This window comes from Nematolebias whitei, chromosome 3 (genome assembly GCF_014905685.2).
Source record: "Nematolebias whitei isolate Nwh7 chromosome 3, NemWhi1, whole genome shotgun sequence".
NCBI classification, from domain to species: Eukaryota; Metazoa; Chordata; class Actinopteri; order Cyprinodontiformes; family Rivulidae; genus Nematolebias; species Nematolebias whitei.
The window spans coordinates 44,021,835-44,033,677 of NC_056500.1; the positions used below are offsets into that span (position 1 = coordinate 44,021,835).

Genomic DNA, 11,843 nt, shown 5'->3' on the forward strand with positions numbered 1-11,843 from the left:
TGTGACGTCTCAGACACTGTCTGTGATGTCTCAGACACTGTGTCTGAGACATCACAGACACTGTGTCTGAGACGTCACAGACACTGTGTCTGAGACGTCACAGACAGTGTCTGAGACGTCACAGACAGTGTCTGTGATGTCTTAGACACTGTGATGTCTCAGACACAGTGTCTGAGACGTCACAGACAGTGTCTGTGATGTCTCAGACACTGTGATGTCTCAGACACTGTCTGTGATGTCTCAGACACAGTGTCTGTGATGTCTCAGACACTGTGATGTCTCAGACACTGTCTGTGATGTCTCAGACACAGTGTCTGCCTAATGAGTTTGTGTTTTTCCTTGTGTTTGTCAGGTGAATATAAACAACCGTTCAGAGCTTTAAAAATGTTTTGATGGTTTGTGATAAAATGAGTTCTTAAAAATAAGTAAAATAAAAAAAAACGGGTGATAAAAAGTCTATGTAGGTCATTAATTGAAATTTATTCTAGTAAACTCTCAACTTTAGATTAATTTAAAAAAAAAAAAAGATATGAGCTGAATTTGTATTTCTGAATGAATATTTTGAAAAACATGGCAAATGTATTTATTACTTTGTTAAGAAATATTGGAGAAAAGTTAGTCACTTGATTAAAATCAAGGTCTTAGAGAAATGAGTTTGATGCCCCCCTTAAGTTCAAAGGTCACACAGCTTTAATGAGGTTCACGTATAGTTGAAGCACTGTTTTAAAATATAAAGGAACTCAGAAACACATCAGTCAGGAGAGGAGCCGCCCAGATGAGCTGGTTATAAAAAGCCTCCAGCTGCGCCTAATAAAGATTTGTTTCCAGAATATATTCTCTTTTAAAAGTTCTCTCTTCTCGTATCTCACCCCGAGAGCTGAGTTGATCATTTTTACTGGTGTTTAAAGACCGATACCTGACCCGCCCCTCCCTGCACAGAACAACACGACGGTTCGCCTCACCTTCCAGGCCCTTCTGGTCGATCACGGCGCCGGCAGCTTTAGCCACAGCTTGATGCAGGGTGTCGCTCCCCACCTGATTCAGCCTGCGGGAGCTCAGAGCTCGCTTCTGTTTGTTGCTGCCAAACGCCTCAATCAACGAATCAACCTAAAACATCAAATTAAAAAAAAATAATAAAACATCTGTGCATGACTTCAGCTTTTAAAGTTGGTTTCTCAAAAGACCAACAGGTCCTTGTACCTTGTCTTTGTAGGCCTGAGCAGTGTGCTGAGGTTTTGCCGTCTCAGTTCTCTCTCCTAAAGACACGATCAGAACATTTAAAAGTTACATCTGACCTGCAGGACGCAGCCTCCTCAGAAGAAGCTGGTCCAGTTACATTCAGTGCCAAGCGGGGATGCATTTACCTGGTATAACAGGCTGCAGGTTGAACACCTGAGCGCTGTGCACCTCCATCTGCAAGGTCCGTTTGTTCAGAACTCCAACATAATATCTGAGGAGGCACCAACCACCATGCTGCTCATTAATCCTCTCCTCACAACAAACCTCAACATGAAGCCGACACTCACTGGCAAAAGTTGTTGCACTTCATGGATCCAGCGCCAAAGTTCTGCCCAACATAACACATCCTTTCTGATTCAGCGACCTCGACACAGGAGAACAGCTGATTATTAAAGAACCTTTATATTACACATTACTCCACCTTCATCCTCACCACTATCCGCCTGCTCTTCTTCCTCGGGTTGTTTTCATCCACGTTCTTGAACGTGCTGAAGTCCAGTCTGTCAGCATCTTGGACGCAGCCGTTCGAAAAGCGGACTGAAAATAATGATAATTAACAAACGGGAGGAAAAACTCTGGACAAACCACAACGACGAGCCGTTTCACAGATACCAACATCTGTGTTCACCTCTAAGCATCGTAATCCTGTTTGGGGGCACCCGGTGTGTGAAACAGTGTGTAAATGGGTCGTGGGGATCACTGTACCGTGTATAAGTGCTACAACAATCACAGATTCAAAAACAAGAATATGGAATAATGGAAACTTCTGACAGTCACACCAAGGTCTAGTATTATAGTATAATTCTAAACACCCTGCAGATGTTGGATGCTGATTATCATGGTGCACTAAGATTCATAACTGGCTGTAACTACTGTACCCACCACTGCACCCAGTATTCACTGGTTAACTGGACATCATTAACTTCACGCAGACTCTCTCACTGGTACATTTTCATCTTTAAATCACTTCTTGGTCTGCTGCCTTCATACATCTCCTCCTTCATGTCACTGCGTGAGTGCAGCTACAGAGTGCGCTCTCAGGACATTATTACCTGCAGTGTCCCCTCAGTGAGGAGGACTGAACAAGGCAAAAGGTCCTTCTCCTACTCTGCTCCTGTTTCCTGGAATATCTTACAAAAACATCTGAAGCTCTCGACCAAGTGACTTCAAACATCTGCTAAGTTCCTGGCAAGAACCAATGCAGACATGTTCCTGTTTTTAGTTTTTTATATCGCTTTATAATGTAGCTGTTTTTTTGTTTTTTATATATAATTTTCTTCCATTTATTTTACAATTTATATATATATATTTATATATATATATATATATATATATATATATATATATATATATATATTTTTTTTTTATGACCGTCTACTGTTGTCATCATTCTTTGTTAAAATTCAGGTCTCACTTGTAATATGAGTCCTCGAGGCTCAATGAGACTAACTTGTATAAATAAAGGTTGAATGAATGAATGAATAGGTCCAGTTTTAGAGGTCTAGTATTATAGTACAGGTCTAGTTTTGTCAGCATTGTTCAAAAAAGGTCTGATCAGACCCTGGAGAGTCAATCGATTGCTCATTTTGTAGGTTTATTGTACACACACGTAAAGACAAAACCCAGACGATGGACCATCTGATGTATAGTTGCACCTACGCCTGTCACAATAACAAATTTTGCTGGGCAATTAATTGTGTCGGCAGCACGGTGGCGCAACTGGTAGAGCTGCTGCCTCTCAGCGAGAAGGTTGCCGGTTCAAATCCCAGTCCGGGGTCCTTCCTGAGTGGAGTTTGCATGTTCTCTCCGTGCATGCGTGGGTTTTCTCTGGGTACTCCAGTTTCCTCCCACAGACCAAAAACATGCATGTTAGGCTGATTGGTAACTCTAAATTGTCCCTAGGTGTGAGTGAGAGAGTGAATGGTTGTTTGTCTCGTTTGTCTCTATGTGGCCCTGTGATGGACTGGAGACCTGTCCAGGGTGTACCCCGCCCCTCGCACAGTGATTGCTGGACATGGGCACCGGTGACCCCCCTGACCCAAAATGGAAGAAGTGGGTAAAAGATAATGGATGTATGGAATTAATTGTGTCAAAAATTATTGCGATAAATTATAATATTGTTTGAAATTTAACAATAATTACTAATTATTGTCAAATTTAAGAAGAAATTTTGGTTAATTTTATTTTAATGTAGTGCCTTTTTTGACCACTGGATGACAGTATAAGACTGTTTGAACTGAAGGATTGATAGTGAGGGAGCAAGCAGCGTGTCTCTTTAAGAGAAATGGGAGGGAGTCTCCTTGACGTGACATGGGCTGTCACTCCTTCCTTTTTTCCGGTTCCACAAATGGCGGACGCTCGTTGTGGTTTGAGCTCTTTAGCATAAAATTTTTCACATAAAGCTTTTAATTAAAAAAAAAAAAATAAAATCAGAAACAAGTTCTCAGCTTCTTTTTGCAGAGAAAAACAACTTTTTACACGAAGGCACGTTTCAACTGTGAATTTTGGAGCTTCAACAAGACGGACTTTTTTTTCCCTGAGGTCGGCCTGTTAGCTTAGCTCGTAGCTTAGCTGCTTTTAATGATCCAAAAACACAATTTTGGACGGTTATGACAAAGAGCTAAAGTTAAATTACTCTACTAGACCTGACAGATGAGACTCACTCATTTATTTCTGCTTTTAATGCATTTTCTATTTTATAGAGGAAGAAAGTTTCACTGACGTGAAGCTCAGTGTGTCAGTTTTCTCATTCAGGCTTTATTTAGACAGGTTAGTGTCAGTGAGCCAGGAGGACTCATTTACAAGAGAGACCTGTTAATCAGTCTGCGTTCCATTACTCTGGAAGGACCCGGATGTGACACACAAAGAAAATGATTTTTGAAATTGAAACTGAATTAAAAAAACTGAATTTTCAAAGCAAATTAATTCAGTTTCAAACCATCAGATTCAGTTTCAATTTAGTGAAATTCAGCTTCAAAACAGCAATTCAAATTCAGTTTCTGGTGGAACAAGTTTCAGCCCATAGCTCTCGTGGTGGTGCGGTGTGTGTGAACCGATTGATTTTGTTTGAACTGGGCTGATCCTGTAGGTTTGGTTCATGGTAGGAAATGTTTCTAGTGTCGTCAGCTGTGTCCAGGTAAAATAAATCAGGCTCAGGTGTGTTTGTCTACTCACTTTGGACGTTTGAAAGTTCCTGTGACGGAAACTGAATCAAGCAAGAACTGAACTGAAAATGACGAGGAGGATGATCATTGTTGGATAAAATAAATATCCTTTCAACATCTCTTTACTCAAACAAGCCACTCCGAGGACACAACGAAGATGTTTCCAGCCAGTTTACTTGTGAGGGGGCAGAGTCCACACACAGGCGTACACAGATGTCGAGGTCTACAATAGTTAGTCGATAGTTAACGAACGAATCCATTCCTCTTGATTAATGGGAGAATATTCAAACCACTTGTTGTGCCGTGCTCTCGAAAACAGTTGTTGAATCAGGTGTTTATTTATGTAGGTAAACACAGATGTTTAACAACCTGTTAAAATACACTAGATTACAGGAAATGGCATCTACTTTATTCAAAATTTTATGGGGGAGAACCCTCAGACCCCACAACCAGAGTGTTGTGGGGTCTGTGATCCCATCACATTAAAATGTTTCCAACACCATTGCTGCTACTATTACTTCATGGTGTAGGGGCAGGACAGCCGACTCGGACCTGAAGGTCCCGGGTTCGATCCCTAGCCATTGCACATGTCGTGGTGTCTCTGAGCAGGACACCCAATCCCAAATTGCACCCCGGGCGGTTACATAGCTGCCCACTGCTCCACCTGTGTGTATCCCAGGTGTGATGGGTTAAATGCAGAGACAATTTCATCTTTGTATGGGAACATTCAATGATGACGACACATAGCACTTTATTTATTATTTACTTGTTTTATTTCTCTTAGGAAATGTGTGGAGACAGATTCCTGCTGCTAAATTTGATTTTTATTGTTTAAACATTAATAAATATGTAAAAAATAAATAAACTCTTAACTGTCCCCGTTTCTTAATTTAATCTGGATAACATTTTATTATTTTTGGTCTCCGCGCTGGAAATGTCCCCAGATTTAATGTCAGAAATCTGTTCACCTTAACTTGACAACCTCTACGAATTAGTTTCATGTCCCCCGCTGGCATTTTCTTTGTATTATTCATGTTAATGATTTTTGAACAACCAGAAGTTTTGTATGTCTTATAATTTTCAATCAAGAAAAAAACAAAAACAAAAGGTTCATGTCTGACAAAACGGTCACGAGCACCCACGTGCACGCGCATTCTGTTGTTTAAACGACACCTCTAAGAACAACACAACACTATCTGTCATGACGGAACTTAATTTCACTTTTAAAGACTTTTATACAAATGAAAATAATCACCTAGGACAGCTTTGTCGCTTGTCTCCTCTTCGCAGCACACCAACGAGCAGGAGGCAGCCATGACAGTTGTGAAGAGTCATGTGAGGCAAGAGGATGCACCGTCACGTACTTCCGCCTTCGTATAGAAGCAACCAGAGCCCTGTGGAAGCAACTAGATTTAACAAGTTTTTTTTATTTAACTATAATGTTATACATAATGTGTGTAAGTAAAACAAACTTAGTTTATTTGTGTATGCTTTTTTATGAATGTTTTTATCATGACACAAAAGGACAAACAATACATAGTTCAGCACTGCACAACAAATGATAATATATTATATATTATTCTGTTGCAAATAAAGTCCATTTGTTTTTGTTTTGAACTTTTTTGCACTTACCATGTCCTGGGTGACTGAGAATCTTCACCTGGAATATATTAAAAGCAATATGCCAAAGGAAAAACAAACAAAAAAATGTGTGGATTGATAGGAAAAGTTTTAGTGTGAAACATTTAGTCAGTGCTTCTTACTGGAATTATGTTTTCCTTAATCAGTCAATCATTGGCCCTTATAAACTAACTTAACTTCTTCACTATCCACCATCTAAATAAAATTATACAGTATCACAAGGTTCATGCGGCTATACTCCTTGCAAATTTGGAAAAATTGCAAAAGCAAAAATATAAGTCGTTGCGCGCCATAGTTCCATTCACCTTTTTACAGTCACTAAGGCGAAACTGCACAATGCACATGCTCAAAGTCTGCATTTTTTTATGCTCTGTGGTCTAAATTAATTCATGCCTATCCAAAAAAGTTCAATCTGGTCCTCTGGACATTCAAAAAACAAGAAAACAAAAAAGACAAAAAACAAAGCAAAAAAAAAGTAGAAATGTTTTGTCTTTCATCCGAGAGACTTCCTCAGTCTGAGGTGCTGTATTCAGCTCAGTCTCTTAAATAGCACCTTCTCAGAGTGGATCAACCAGTTTGCTGCTGACAAGTGAGGTCCTTCTTGAGCATGTGATCAGCTGGTTTTGGTTGTCAGCAGCAAACTGGTTGATCCACCCTGAGAAGGTGCTATTTAAGAGACTGAGCTGAATACAGCTCCTCAGACTGAGGAAGTCTCTCGGATAAAGGACAAAACATTTCTACTTTTTTTTTTGCTTTGTTTTGTTTTTTGTCTTTTTTGTTTTCTTGTTTTTTGAATGTCCAGAGGACCAGATTGAACTTTTTTGGATTTTTCTACCTGGATTATTGAGCATGTATCAGGATAATTCATGCCTACTTCCTGTTTTCATGTCTACTTAAGCTTTGCTCCGGCGTCATTCTGACACGCAACGACATTAAACGTTTTCATTGTCACAATGTAAAATACCAATAAACTAGTTGATAAATACGTCTGTATAAAAAAGTTTTTAAAAAAAGCAGATGTTCAATGACCAAAATACGCCGATTTTGACTACCGGAAACTGATTTTACGCATGCGCATTAGTACCTCGATATACTGCCGCAGCGACGCCTAGTGGTGAATTGTAAAATCGCAGCTCTCCACCTGAGGTCGCGGCGGACATGGAAGTGAAACACAGCGCCACCCTGTGAGTCTGGTTTGGAAAAACCGTCTGAGGAACAGAAAATCATGAGAAATTATAGTACAAGCGTTTTACTTCAGACTGTTTCGACGCCGGTTAGACGTAGTGTTGAGCGTAGTTGTACCGACCTGTGAGTGCGTGTCCGTCGGTTTAATACGAGCGGTCCCAAATGTCCAGACAGCCAGGGCTAACTGAGGAAGTGGACCGCGTCAGGGGATGGTAGCAGTGGCAATGTTAGCTGGAGGTTGTCACATTTGAGGAGACATTTTGTGGTGGTGAAAGAGGGTTTTTGGCTCGGATAGAGGAGGACCGGTTCATCCCCGGTGTACGGTGTGCTCCTGCTGCTTGTGCTGTAAGCTAGCAGGCACTTTGCTATGCTGCTGCTAGCAGCTAAATTTAGCATCTTCAGCTAAGAGACCTTGTTTGGGCTTTTGGTTTCTACGTTTTTGGAAGTCTCAAGGTAATCTAAAGATGCAATGGCTATCTTTTTGTATGAACTAGTTACAGTGCACCTGTGCTGTTGTTTTATTGGCGTTAGCTAGCTGTCTGTGCTGCAGCTAATCATGGCTGCACTTTTACTCATGTAAACACCAGAACTAACCAAGATGAACTATTTTATAATGCACATACACTGACAGGGACGCGCTTATTTTAAACCAGTATTTTAGGCTACAATAGGGGCTGCATTCAATCCACAAATCATTTAGAAATCAAACTTGTTTTCATTTGTGTAGACCCCATTGAAATTGCAGCTTTTCTTCCATAAAATTATATTTAATGCCTTTCATTGTTATTTATATTCATAAAATGATCCAAGAAATCATAAATGTCTTGGATTATGTCATCCATTGAGGAAATCTTAGGAAAACTCAGTTCACATGGACTAAACCAAAAAGTTTCATTAAAGTGTGGTTGACTGATGTTCAGCTGTATTTCAGCCCTCAGTAGTTGAACATCATCTGATTTTGCTCCATTGTCTTTGCTTTATCTGCAGGGTTATGGATTTCCCAGGTCACTTCGAGCAGATCTTCCAGCAGCTCAACTACCAGCGCGTCCACAGCCAGCTATGTGACTGCGTCATTGTGGTGGGCAGCAGACACTTTAAAGCCCACCGCTCAGTGCTTGCAGCCTGCAGCACACACTTCAGAGCGCTGTTCACTGTTGCAGAGGGCGATGCCAGCATGAACATGATCCAGCTGGACAGCGAGGTACAGACACTGACGATGGAAGCGTCACAGCTTTGAACCATGACGATAAAGTGTGTGTTTTGCAGGTGGTGACGGCTGAAGCATTTGCCGCGCTGGTGGACATGATGTACACATCAACGCTGATGCTGGGGGAGAGCAATGTCATGGATATCCTACTCGCTGCTTCACATTTGCACCTAAACAATGTTGTCAAGGCCTGCAAGCACTACCTGACCACTCGCACGCTGCCCATGTCCCCCTCGACAAGCCACCACCACCCCCAGCAGGAGCCTCAGAGGCACAGGCAGCAGCAAGCAGCAGATTTAGTGAACCCTAGTCTAGCATCCAATCCAAACCTCACAGCCACTGCTGCCACATCCAAATTGCAGCGTTCCTTCCTCCTGCAGCAGCTGGGCCTCAGCTTGGTCAGCTCGGCCCTGGGGGGCATGGAGGAGGATGCGGTGGGCAATAGAGTGGTGGAACAAGCCTCCTTCCCAATAAGGCGCTTTCACAAACGTAAACCCTCTGTAGCAATGGGACTCTCAGAGGAGAGACCCCGACAGAGGCAGCGGTCCTCAGCCTCCAACTTGGGACTGTTAGGAGAAGATGTGGGGAACATGGCGCGAGAGGAGGGGGTGCTCCTCTCACCCGACTCACACAAGATGGGGGATGAATCCAAGTTGGATGCTGGAATCGGCGGGTTGGCGCCTCCCGATGACCCTCAGATGCCGAGTCAGTCAGATAGCGGGCAGTGTGAAGGGGAGAACCTGGGAAGGATTCAGGTGGGGGTGAGCAAGGAAGAGGACATGTGTGATGATGATCATAAAGAGGACAGAGGAGGGATGAAGATCAAATCAGCTGCAGAGGAGGAGGCTGAAGAAGAGGAGCAGAAGGTAAATCTTATGAAACTTACAACCTCGATTTAAAATAAAAAGTTGTGGTGTTGTAAAAACTGTAAATACAGAATGTAATCCTTGGTTCTGGACTGACGTCGCACTTCCTACATCCGGGCTCTAAGACAGGATGAACTAACCAAAAGCAACTTTTCATATCAGTTAACGTACATGAGAGGTCAGCAATAGTTGAGTATTGTTGGGTTAAAGGGTGCACAAACAAAGCAGATGAATTGGGAAAGAGAAGTTTTCAATATATCTTAAAACTGAGAAAGCACGAAGGCGAACAAACTTTACATTTCAGCCTTGAGTGTCGACGTATGCGGCTCGCCAGCAATAATATCAACAGCACAGACAATCCATCTGAAACTGCAAGAACTGACTTCTAACACTTTGTCAGCCGTAAGTAACGGTTCAAGCGTAATAAATCTACGATCGTGTCAGTTTTCTATTGATATGGTTCCAAACAACACGGTATTTAAAAGGTCGGGGTCATAACGGAGTGCTTAGAACTTTAGGTGCAACATGAACATTAAGAGATAAGAACTGAAGACCAAATTATAAATAAAGGCACATATTATTTATATACCAACAACAAACGGTTTACTTCCTGTTTATGAGCAGATGTTTGGTGTTTGTTTAGGAGTCATTGCATCGTTCACCCAACCCCTACTGCTTCGGTTAAACGTGTCCAAAGACATTCCTGCAGAGCGAATGTGCTTTTATTGTGAAATAAATAATTCATAATGTTGCAGTGAGTGACCGCCGGGCGAGAGTTTGACTCTCAACACCCATTAGCTTCGTCCACCTCGAATGGATCAATCCCAGTAACGGCAATTTTTTTGTCTTCTTACCTCAACAACACTATTTACTGCATCTCTAGAAGGTCCTTTAGCATTTGAAGAAGCCACAGTTGATGAAAATTTAGAGCATAGCCAGAAGAAAAGCTCTTGTTGGTGCTGTGCGCAGGTAACTGGTTTCAGGTATCCTACTAGCTTGATGGTTTTCCGATAGGACCAGTTTCCAGATCAGTCTAATGGGAACTGTATAATTTGTAAATTTCATAAACCCATTTTTTATTCACAATGGAACAGAATAAACAAATCAACTGTTCAAGAAGTTGTTCAACTTTTTTTTTTGGGGGGGGGGGGGGGTAAAGTTAGTAAAATAAAATAATTAGTAAATCCATCTACTGCAGGTGTAGGTTGTTTTCATGATGGCCGTGTTCTGTGTAACTGTAAACACTTGTTGTTTTCTGTAGGTGGTCGTTAAACGGGAGCCTCTCAGTTCACCAGAGCCTGCAGATGAACACAGCGACGTGACGTCGCAGGCAGAAGGCAGCGACCCGGCTGAGCCTGGCTGTCAGGAGGAGGAGGAGAAGGTGGAGCTGAGTCCGGAGAGCAGCGACCGCAGCTTCACCTCTGAACCCCAGCCAAGCTCCGGCCCCCTGCTGCAGTCCAGCTCACAGCTTCTCCTCAAGAGCAGCATGGGAGGAGGAGGAGGTGGTGGAGGAGGCACTGGGCTTGGAGGAGATTATGGCTGTAGTAATGGTCTGAGTGGAAAGTCCAGTTTCAATATTTCCAGCTTCCTGGGGCAGAAGGATTTTGGTGGTGGCCGGTCAGGGATGGTTTCTGGAGAGGACGCTCTCCCCAACACGACGACAGGGGATTCTGTGTCTCATCACTTCCTGCTCAGACAAGACGCCGCCAGACCGTCCGGCTCTGCCTCTTCGTCTCTTCTGCAGTCGGGTCCGCTCAGTGGTGAGGGTGGAAACCACTTCGGAGAACCAGATTCTCTGTTCCTCCACCCCCTGCACGATGGTTTGGGAAACCCCAGAGGAAGTGGGAGTGGAGGTCGTGGAGGAGTGGATCCTTTTGGCTTGGACTTCCAGCGCTCTAGTCTGGGTTTTCACTCGCTGGGGCGCCCCTCGAGAGGGACGGGAGGAGCCTCCTCTCTGGGTTTTCCTAGCTACAGGCGCATCGCTCCCAAACTTTCCTCCGGAGTAGGAGGAGAAGAGAGAGTTAGTGGGGTTCTTCAAGACGCCGCCTCCTCCTCTTCTTCAAGTCTGACCAGCCCCCTGCTTCTCAACGAGAGCGGAGGGTATGAGATGAGCAGCGGCAGGTCCACCTCCCTGCCGCCTCAGCTCACGCGGGCTTCAGCAGACGTCCTGTCAAAGTGCAAGAAGGCGCTCTCGGAGCACAACGTCCTGGTGGTGGAAGGGGCACGAAAGTACGCCTGCAAGATCTGCTGCAAGACCTTCCTCACCCTGACCGACTGCAAGAAACACATCCGTGTCCACACGGGAGAGAAGCCCTACGCCTGTCTGAAGTGCGGGAAACGCTTCAGCCAGTCCTCCCACCTGTACAAGCATTCAAAAACCACATGTCTGCGCTGGCAGAACAGTAACATGTCCAACGCCCTGCTGTGAACAGCTGCAGGACTGAACTTTGGCTCCCAGGGTTTTTTTTTTTTTAAGTTCTGATAGAATTATTGGATTTCATCATCTGCTTTTTCCAAATCAAACAGTCCAGATCAAAGACC

The 11,843-nt window shown here is 43.3% G+C and overlaps 2 protein-coding genes across 3 annotated transcripts in view; one reads left to right on the plus strand and one right to left on the minus strand.

The window, feature by feature from the left end:
• Nucleotides 1-5,749, minus strand: part of polr1e (RNA polymerase I subunit E) — a 12,530-nt gene extending 6,781 nt beyond the window's left edge. The window contains exons 1-6 of the mRNA XM_037674993.1: nucleotides 5,659-5,749; nucleotides 1,673-1,776; nucleotides 1,527-1,603; nucleotides 1,365-1,450; nucleotides 1,201-1,256; nucleotides 963-1,107 (exon numbers count right to left, since the gene is read on the minus strand). Of these exons, the coding sequence (XP_037530921.1) occupies nucleotides 963-1,107; nucleotides 1,201-1,256; nucleotides 1,365-1,450; nucleotides 1,527-1,603; nucleotides 1,673-1,776; nucleotides 5,659-5,719 (529 nt within the window). The 5' untranslated portion in view covers nucleotides 5,720-5,749. The remainder of the gene's footprint in view (nucleotides 1-962; nucleotides 1,108-1,200; nucleotides 1,257-1,364; nucleotides 1,451-1,526; nucleotides 1,604-1,672; nucleotides 1,777-5,658) is intronic.
• Nucleotides 5,750-7,199: 1,450 nt separating this feature from the next.
• LOC119408155 (zinc finger and BTB domain-containing protein 5) lies at nucleotides 7,200-11,843 on the plus strand. Of its 2 annotated transcripts, none has more exons than XM_037674994.1 (4): nucleotides 7,200-7,228; nucleotides 8,217-8,430; nucleotides 8,496-9,302; nucleotides 10,564-11,843. In XM_037674994.1, the coding sequence occupies exons 1-4, from the start codon at nucleotides 7,203-7,205 to the stop codon at nucleotides 11,728-11,730; spliced, it is 2,214 nt and encodes a 737-aa protein (XP_037530922.1). In that variant the 5' UTR covers nucleotides 7,200-7,202; the 3' UTR covers nucleotides 11,731-11,843. The 2 variants fall into 2 exon arrangements, with proteins under 2 accessions (XP_037530922.1, XP_037530923.1); XM_037674995.1 differs by lacking the exon at nucleotides 7,200-7,228 and adding an exon at nucleotides 7,620-7,682.

What these genes read in the sequence shown, in the direction of transcription:
- LOC119408155 (XM_037674994.1), top strand. Translation starts at nt 7,203, where the DNA reads ATGGAAGTGAAACACAGCGCCACCCT. An exon ending in GTGAAACACAGCGCCACCCT is followed by an intron (nt 7,229 to 8,216) that starts GTGAGTCTGGTT and finishes CTTTATCTGCAG; the next exon opens with GGTTATGGATTTCCCAGGTC. An exon ending in TGATCCAGCTGGACAGCGAG is followed by an intron (nt 8,431 to 8,495) that starts GTACAGACACTG and finishes TGTGTTTTGCAG; the next exon opens with GTGGTGACGGCTGAAGCATT.